The sequence below is a fragment of the Rhagoletis pomonella genome, unplaced genomic scaffold (genome assembly GCF_013731165.1).
Source record: "Rhagoletis pomonella isolate Grant_MI unplaced genomic scaffold, Rhpom_1.0 Rhpom_scaffold_00014, whole genome shotgun sequence".
In the NCBI taxonomy this organism is placed as follows: domain Eukaryota; kingdom Metazoa; phylum Arthropoda; class Insecta; order Diptera; family Tephritidae; genus Rhagoletis; species Rhagoletis pomonella.
Window position 1 is genome coordinate 20,316,075 of NW_023458568.1, and position 10,213 is coordinate 20,326,287.

Consider the following 10,213-nt stretch of genomic DNA (forward strand, 5'->3'; position numbering starts at 1 on the left):
ATTTTTCCTAATAAACAATCGTGGTACAAAGCTCAATAAAAATATTATTAATATTTTTTATTTGATTATCGTTTTAAAATGTTCGTATTTTAAAATAATATTTTCATACCTCGCACGCGTGGTGTTGATTCAAACTCAACATTTGAATGCACATTTACATACATGTCTGTGCGTGAAGATGCTTGCCACAATTTGCTAATTTCCAGAGGGTCAGGGTCAAATCCCATTACAGGCAGTATGGAATTTAAATATTTTTTTAACTTAATTATGAAAAAGCAATCGGTAAGTGCAAAGCGCTTCATTTTAATATGGGCGTATTTGAATTGAATATTTCTATACTAAATTTGTTATACTTAAATGAATAATGAGTTGGGTTGGTGCTCTTTCATATGCGCATGTTTTTAAATTTAGCACGCTTTCTTAATTGTAAACAGCGTCCGGACTCTGCTCCGATCGGGTAGATTTACTCCGATTTCTTTTTTAAATTGGCCCGAAATTGCTCAGATTTTTTTTTACTTTTTTCCATTCACATTAGGAATATATTACAAATAATTAACTTTAAAATTTTTTGTCCAATCACTTCTGTGGCACCAAGATTTTGTATAGAAAGGTGTGACAGAAGTCATCTCTTTTACTCTTTAACCCTTTTTTTGCGGAATCACTTTTTTATTTTTCAAAGCAAGAGATTGATTAACGACCAGAAAAATGTTTTGTGTATGTGTGCATGGTTAGCAATTTGGCAGAGTATAAGCTGACATTAGCTATTTTACCACACAGTAGTGCTGCTGCGGAAAGAAAATTTTCGGAGATGAATCTCATTAAAAATAAATACAGGAACAGGCTTAATGTCGAATTAGTTGAAAGCTTAATATTCGCAAGAACTCTTATTGACAAAAGGTCAGAAATTTATACGCCGTCCGATAATTTACGTTTTTTTTTTTAAACGTTATAAATCAGTTTATGGAAAAACTACTAGCAAAGTAGGGGAAAAATGGGAGAGTAAAAACGGTAATCTCTTTGTCAGAAATAGCAAAACTTAACCCAAATAATTTCTACTGACGTTTGCTTATAATTTGCTGTATTTGCGTATAATTTAGCAGATCGCCAAATGACAAAAAACTGCCATGTAAACAGAAAATGGCGTCCACGGTGTTTTTGACAGTTTTACCAGAGAAGCGTTCCCGTACTTTTTCGCTTCTCTCTCTTTCTCTAAGATCTATTTTCCTTTTTGACGGTTTAACAGGTTTTATTCAGAACAGTTTAGGAACGAAACTAATTTTATCTTATACTATTTAGAATGTTAATCTGCTCCGAAAATTTCATTTTTACTCCAGTTTTTCGAGTCATTTACTCCCGAGTCGAGTTTCAGTACACCGATTTCATTTTTGAAATATGTAGTTACATCTCCAGATAGTTGAACTGTGCACAAGCAATAGTTGATGATTAATATATGTATGTACCTAAATACGTTTAAAATGTCGTGCACAGAGTTTTACAATTATACTAAGGAAAAGACAGAAGTTTTGAAGCAATTTCACAGCAACGAAAAATATGATTCGATATTTTAATGTTATCTTCTATTTTTTTTGTAATTTTTTTCTTTCATGAAACCTAGAGTACTTAACAGTGCCGTGCAAAATTATTTGCTCGGAGGCTCTGTCATCAGATCACAACTTCCAATCAGATCCTTTAGAAAAATTTCGAAAATGTAGCTTTTGAGTCAATGAATAAAGTGAAAGTCTGAAGTTGGCAGAAAATTTCGTTGATTTTTAGAATTTTTTATTTATTTTTTTGCTGACAGTGTCTTCCATATAAAAAGAATTGTCGAACATAGTTTGTATGAAAGAAACTCTCAGTAAAACCAATACCAAAAATAAACTAAAATTTAATGGGCTGCAAAACTTCATTTTTTAAATTTTTATGAGTCTCATTAGAAAGTTGCAAATTTGTATGCAAATTTATTGAATTTTCCCGAGTTTAGCACAAAGTTTAGAAATTTTATATTTATGTGTTTTGATGTATTTAGTATAAACTGTATTTTTATAAAGGATAAAAAAGGTGCGTACATTTTGAAAAATTCTCTGTGCTTTAGTTGCGATAAGTTCTTTTGGTTTGCTGGCTTACGTTGTAATGATCTCATGATCTCATGATTTTATGTTTTTGTTCTTGTCTGTCAAAATAAAATTTTACTACATCCTTTCGCACGTAATTTTTTCGAAGCGAAAGGGAAGGGAGCGAGAGGCCCCTCCCCCCCTTTCCCCCCTAAAGTGTCCTGGTTTGGCAACAGAGATATCTGGCAGCCCTATCTTTAAAATGTGCATTAGCAGCCGAACAAAAGGACGACATTTTTGGGAATTAACTCGGATCAGGGGAATTTTCGATGAAAACACTGGTAAAAACGGCCAGCTGTTGTCTTTTGTACAAGTAAGCAAACAAAGCGCGCCGAGTGGTAAGAGTTACGGGCTACAAGCCTGTAGCTGCCAGGTTCGATCCTCGGTTGGAGCGATTGCGAAAAAATTTTTATTTTTGTTATATTTATTTTATTTTATTTATATATTTAATAATAATAATGGATTGGCGCTTACACATATATTAGTGCTTGGCCGAGCTTCTCCTCCAAATTGTGCGCCTTGATGTTGTCACACAAAGGGGAGGGACCTACAGTTTTACGCCGACTCTGAACGGCGATTGTATTTTTATGAGAAGCTGTTTTTCATGGCAGAAATACACTCGGAGGTTTGCCATTGACTGCCGAGGGGCGACCGCTGTTAAGAAAAAACCTTTTTTCTATATTTTTGCGATGTTGCTTTGACCAGGGATTGAACCCTGGCCCTGCCGAGTGTAAGCGCGCACTGCTTACCGCTACACCATAGCGGCTTACTTACTTTTATTATATCAAATTTTTAATTTTATATCACATTTTTTATGTGACTATTAGCTATTTTAAATGTTTAAAGTTGAATTTTATTAAAAACTAACTGAAAGCAATGTTAAAAAAATATAGAACTTATAAAAAAATGAATAAAAACGATATAGATGAAAATCCTACTGGCCGTGGGACTCGAACTCACGACCCGTTAATCCGCAATACTGACGTCTGTCAGGGCAAAATTATTCGCATTTGTGTGCTGGTTTATATGCATAAGCATGCCCGTATGTCTCGCGTTTTACGTTACAAATAGTTTTCCACCGAAAACATATGGATAATGAAGAAACTGCTTTATTTTATTGTGAAAGAAGGCCGAAAATGCTCGAAGAAACCAGATTTTTCAATCCTTTAGTCTGGTGGACTCCGCGCCAAAAAGCCCTTTGATATTTTGGACTGTTACATTACATTAGAAATCCTGCCGACTTTATTTTCTCTTAGAAAGTTAAACGCTGATTATTTTATCGAATACTGTTTTTATTAACTTAATACCGGGCAAGCGAAGAAAAGCAAGAACAATACAAAAAATGGTGGTCCTTAAATATAAACAACCCTTAATTTCATGTTGTGCTTTTTTAATTTTCATTAATTTAAAGGTTTATCAGGATTAAGTGAATTTTCATCATGATACCTGAGAATATGCATGACCCAGCCAAAATCAAAAATCTGCGAAACCTGAGAAAAAATTTTTTCCTTGGTTTCGTTTTCGGCGATTTGGGTCATATGCTTTTAAATTAATACAATGTATGTATAGGGGCACGTGATTTTTTACTACCGGGCCCGAGTTCTCTCGACGGCCCTGCGTACAGGGGCGGACCCAGCAGCAATCCTTGGGGTGAAGGGGGGGAGGTAAATTTTTCAACATATATCGTGTATATAAATTTAAAAATCACCGCAATTTAAAATTTTTAGAGTTTTGATAGTTTTGAATTTCTTGAAGTTTCCCATTTTAAACAATTTGAATGGAATTCCAAAACTTTCAAAACTTTGTGAATTTGAGAAATTTTAGTAAATAATAATTCAATATAATGATGAATACTAGATTTCTAAAAATTTTTTATTTTTCAAAAACTTTGAGAATTGTAGGAATTCTAACAAATTTTTTCTAAGTAAAAGTGTCGAATATACAAAAATGATCAAACGAAATTAAAAGTTTTCGAATGTTGAAAATATTTTCATATTTCGTCGTATTTGAAAGTTTAAAAAATTTTCGTAATTCTTGAAGATTTAAAAAATTTTTTGATGTTAAGCTTTGTAAAATTTAAAAAAAATTTAAAATTATCAAACTTTGTTATATCAATACAAAATTTTGGAAAAGTTCTGATAAGTGGAAAAATTTTGGAATTTTTCAAAAATGTTCTGTTAGAATTCTAAGAATTTTCTATTTTTTACACACAAGTACCATGAACATAAGAATTTTTCGACAATCTGTGATGTTTGATATTTTTACATTTCAGGATGGATTTTCAAAATTTTTGGAATTTTGGAAATTATCCTAAAAATAATAAATCTCAAGAAATTTAATAATATTAGTTTTCATTGTTTTCTGAACCAGTGAAAATATTCAAACTTGCTGTGACTTTCAACTGTAAAATAGTACAAATTCGAAAATATAACAAAAAAAGTAAAAATTGAAAATTAAGTACATAATTCAAAACAACATAATACTTCGAGCTTAGGGCACAGTTAAAATTTCAAACTCAAGTGAAATTTGACACACTTTTTCCATGAATTAAAATTTTCAAAAGCATCCATTCATTAGGTTTGTTCCCCAAGCTTCTCGAAGTCACTTCGAGTTACATATACGCGCTCCGCAAGTAAGTTTTCGAGTTTCTTTGATATACGCTCACAGTTTGAAGTTTGCCCGAGTTTTTCTACAAGTAGCTTGTGGGACAAACCTATAATATATTCTTGTAATGATATTTCACGATATTCAGTTGAATATTATGAAAATACATGTTACACGTACTTGTTAAAATAGTTTTTCAAAATTATAACGTAACGATTAACGATGATCGAAAATATGAAAATCACATAATAACGATTAGAAATGATCGAAAAAATAAAAATCATAAAGTAACTATTAAAGTATGATTTTTATTATAAAAATCATAAAGGGTTCGGTCTCTGTTATTATTATTATCGTTATTATCATTAAATGTAGAGCTGAGACTTGAAATAAAACTTAGAAAACAAGAACCAAATCTAGCCAACACCACCCAAATAGCCACAATATCTAAGGCTATGGTATTTCAATTTCCAAAAAAAAAACGTACACTGCATTCTATAATTAATTTGCATCATCTACCAATTTAAAAAAAATTAACCACAAGGGAGCTTCGAAATAAAGTATACTCTGATGCCATATAAATCGCTTGCTTCGCTTTGCGTGTCAGATTCGCTTTGACAGATAAGATGAATTGTATGAAAACCCACAAAGCATGCCACATAGATCGTTGTAACCGCAGCCAACTCCCATCTTTTTGCGCGCGTTGACAATCAGCCGGTTTAATATTTATTTTGTTTCGTCCAAATTCGAGCTTTCATGCAGAAACATAAAATTGTATTACATTGCTAATATTTTTAAAGCTTAATATATAAAATCCACAGCAAATAGCAGTAAAAATTGTTTTCTTGGCGTTCATTGTGGCATACCTTTGCGTTGTTGTTGTTGTTGTAGCGGCTGCAACAACACCGCCCAGATCGGCTGATATCTCAGTCGTTGTCGTCGAGTTCCACTAACGGCAGCCCCAAGAAGCGTGCGGCCTCTATGGGGTCGGTCCACAGGGACGACGCCGTTAGGGTTGTGGGGTTTTCCGGGCATGCGAAGAGATGTTTCGAGTCGTAAGGGGTCTCTCCACATATCGGACATTCGTTCGGCACATCCGCATTTAGCCTACTCAAGTAGGAGTTTAGCCTGCTGCATTAGCCAGAGCGAAGTTGGGCTATTGTTGTTCTGGTCTCCCGAGGCAGATGGAGCTCTGTCGCGTCAATGTCCGGTGTTTGTGTGCCTAGAACGGCATTCACAGGTCTTGAGTCTACATAACTCGAGACTGCGTCCCTGTGAATGCCGTTCAGGGCTTGTCTGTGAGCTGACGGGTCCAGAGGCTGCTTAATGAATCTCTGGACTTCATCCGTCAGTTCATATAGATGCCTCCTGACGTGCCTCGGCGAGGGCTCCTCTGCAAGCAGCTATCTATTTGGGTGGCCACATCTGTGGCTCCCAACCAAAACTGCTTGCAGAGCATCGTGTTGTGCTCCCTAATTGGGAGCATATTCGCCTCATCGTGGAGGTGGTGTTCAGGTGACATCAGGAGGCATCTGGTCGCTGTCCTAAGTGCTGTATTTTGTACCGTCTGTAGCTTCGTCCACTGCGTCCTACTAGTCCCCGGCGACCACACTGGCGCTGCGTAATTTAAAACCGGCCGGCCTATTGCCTTGTATGTTTCCAGCAACGTTTCTTTGCCTTTGCCCCAAGTACTGCCGGCTAGCGACTTAAGGACCTTGTTGCGGCTCTGTACTTTATTGACAATAGCGGTTGCGTGCGCAGAGAAGGAGAGCAGGCTGTCGAATGTTACTCCGAGTATTTTAGGATTATTCACCGTCGGCACTTTGCTGGAAAAGTTATAAATATCACGCAAAACCACAAAGTTTTGTCTGGCATTTAAAGCTTTAGTTGCAGCTTTTTTGACAGATATATAACTAGAGTCCACTCTTTATGACAAAACTGTGTGCGTTTGCGTGAAAGTGCCAAAATCTGAAATATTCGACAGGGTTTTACAACAAACATATGGCAACGTTTCGCACAAACGTACAGCTGAAACCCTGACTGAAATGCAAAGAGCGAGAAACCTGTGCTGTGCTGTGCTCAGTGTTGCCACACATAGGCAAAACCTACCAAAACTGGTAGGGTTTTTCCATTTGGTAGGTTGCTAGGCTTGATCGGATTTTGGTAGGTTTCGGGACAATGAGTAATAGTCAAACATTTAAGAAACCTTTTTTACACGAATATTTCACCGGTGCGTTCGTATAACATGTAAATATACCTGATTCCTAAGTACAAACGTATACCCTTATTATTGCCAATATACAATACGAACATCCGTATATCGTCACCTAAGTGTGAAAAGGTGCCAAGTCCATTTTGTTTTTAATTCTTCAGGAGAGACGAAAAATCGATTTAGTTACGTCTTACCAAACTTTGGGGGGAAAAAATGGACTTGGCACCTTTTCAGAAAATGGGCTCGTGACCAACCATATTCCAGGCGGAGGTCTTCGCAATCGAAGTCTATGTTCGCGAAAGTCATCGTAGAAGGCAAATGAGGCCAGAATAAATATTATGTCGGATATTCCGGTAGCTTGAAAGGCCTTAGGTTGAAGACAGAGTGGAAACGAAACCGAAGATGAAGACGAAGCCGAAAACGAAAAACAGTGCAGTAGTAAACATGTGAATGTGATCACAATGCAAGCGAAGACGAAGATGAAGACGTTAAGCAAGCGGTCAGCTTGAAACTGTGTTGTGATGGATTGTTTACATTTTATTTAACAGTTTTCAATTGTGAAAAAAACGCGTTTTTCAAGAAATGGCTAAATTTTTGACCAAATGTAATCAAACGTATTAATTGGCATTCTTGTATATTCAAAAAATGTCTGTCCTACACAAATTTATTTCATGAATTGCTGTTTTTTTCTTTATTTTCTTTTAAATTTATCTAAAAAAAAAAGGTTTTATTTAGGAACAAATCTTCATTCATCTTCCACTATGTACACTAGCCAGCTTGCCCCCAACGCAAGCGATTCGTCTTCGGCTTCGTCTTCATCTTCGTCTTCATCTTCATTTGAGACCGCGCTGGGGCTGAACTGTTTGAAGTTTCGCAGCCAAGAAACAGTGTTGTTGTGCAAAATAAACCGCTCATTTTTGCCTTTCGATTTATCGCATCAAAGATTGAACTCTAGTATAGTATTGGAAAATTATGTCAAAAAGCAACTAACTTTATTTTGACTATGAATACGCCACAACGAGTTTTGTTTAATACCCATGTTTTAGTATTTTGGTTTTGTGTTTCCTATTCCCTTGCAAGTAATCTTATACTTACTTTTAATATTTTCAGGTGAACTTTCTTCCGCGATTCGCAAAGAGACAACACTCAAGTTTGGTTTATACTATTCACTTTTCGAATGGTTCAATCGGCTATATATCAATGATAAATTGCATATATTTTTGGAACAAAATTATGTAAATAGAAAATTGCGCCCAGAGCAAATTGAATTGGTAAATGAGTACCTACCAGAAATCCTATGGTCAGACGGGGATTGGGAGGCACCGTCGAAATATTGGAAGTCGGAAGAGTTTATTGCTTGGTAAATTTCATTTGTTCTCTTTATTAAAGTTGTGGATGTACATACCCAGCCAGCAGAGAAACGTACTTTTTGCCAAAAGTGCAGTTTTCGTACATTTTTCGTATCCGGAAACGTTCAGAAAACGATTTCCATGTTTGTTAATTTTTCGTATCTGAAAAATGTCATCATCTTATTTCAAAACAATAATTTTAAAATATTTGTTCAAACTGAGCATTTGAAAACATGTATACGTATTCGCCAGTAGCTGAGTGTGCAGAGAAGTGTGCTACTATTTGTTAGCTTTCAGGAGGTCCCAGGTTCGAATTCCGTCAGAAGCAATATATTAAAATTATATTTATTCAAATTGAAATAATTGCTGAATCTTAAAATTGTTTTTTGTTTGGTTTCCTGTAACTATGAAAAAGTTTCTGTGAAGTTCGTAATAAAATCGTTTGTTTCCATTTTCGGATACGTTTCCGGATATTTTGCTGGCTGGGTATGTATGTTCATATATGTATGTACATTAGGGTAGTCCAAAATGCATGTGAAAAAGTAAAGTCGGAATTTTTATGCTCCCACACCCTAGGATTGTTCTATACCGAAAAAATATACCCCCATTTTTTATTTTGAAATCAAAAAATATTTAGAGGTCGATCAAAGCGCTCAAAATTTTCCTTGTAGGTACATACATACATATTTCATATAGGAAAAAAAACACTTTTCGTAGAAATGGTATAGAATTCTTTAAAATAAATACATTTTGGTGGGAAAACTCTGTTTCTCTGCTGGAGATTCCCAATAATAATACCAAATTGTTTATTTAATAATTTTTTCATAGTAACTATATTTTATCGGTCCGCCAAAAGCCCAAAAAAATGCAATGGGAGGACTCTCTTCAAGAGAACTAGAGTTCAGATCGAAAAATATTGATTTTAAAGAATTCTATACCATTGCTACGAAAAGTTGTTTTTTCTCCCTATAAAATACATGAACAACTTTGAGCGCTTTGAGCGACCTCTAAATATTTTTTGGTTTCAAAATAAAACAAGTAAGAGCAGCGCTGTCTGCGGCTGTGCCAGGCTTTATACGTTTCATGAACATCAGAAAATTTTACTTTAACAGATTACTGTATGTATTTGAAAAAATGTTTATATTCACAGCATACATAAATATGGCTAATTCCGTTGAATTTCATGTAGGGTGAGTGGGTTCAAAATTCGAAATCAAGTTTAATACGATTTTTCATATTTTTTTAGGGCAAGTGAAGATACACGCTACCATGATAAAAACATTACAAGGTAAAACCATTGAGAGACAGTCTGACGTTTTCCAGCAAAATAATTTAATGGCCTTATTCATCTAATCTAATAAGAATTATACATGTGAAAGTTTGTATGTTTGGATGTTTGGGAAATCATCACGCAGAAACGACTGCACGGATTTGCATGAAATTTTGTACGCGGGTAGCTTATAGGCAAGATTGGTTAATAGGCTACTTTTTTTTAAGAGTTGCCACCTGTTAAAAAAGTTTCATTTATTTAATATGCGGGAACGACTGAATGGATTTGCATGAAAATTTGCACACAGATAGCTTATGACCTAGATTGGAAAATAGGCTACTTTTCTTAAGAGTTGCCATCTGTTAAAAAAGTTTCATTAAATTAATACGCGGAAACGACTTAATGGATTTGCATGAAATTTTGCAAGCAGATAGCTTATGATCTACAGTGGAAAATAGGCTAATTTTTGGAAGAGTTGCCACCTGTTAAAAAAGTTTAATTAAATTAATACGCGGAAACGACTAAACGGATTTGCATGAAATTTTGCACATAGATAGCTTATGACCTAGGTTAGAAAGTAGGCTACTTTTTTTAAGAGTTGCCACCTGTTAGAAATGTTGAATTTAATTAATACGCGGAAATGAGTGAACTGATTTGCATGGAAGTT

At 35.1% G+C, this 10,213-nt stretch overlaps 1 protein-coding gene across 1 annotated transcript in view; it reads left to right on the forward strand.

Annotated features, from left to right (window-relative positions):
* LOC118749303 (putative alpha-L-fucosidase) overlaps window positions 1-8,287 on the forward strand; it is a gene marked incomplete at its 3' end in the record, with an annotated part of 21,122 nt that extends 12,835 nt beyond the window's left edge. The window contains 1 exon segment of the mRNA XM_036484101.1: window positions 8,038-8,287. Within this exon segment, the coding sequence (XP_036339994.1) occupies window positions 8,038-8,287 (250 nt within the window).
* Window positions 8,288-10,213: the final 1,926 nt, after the last annotated feature.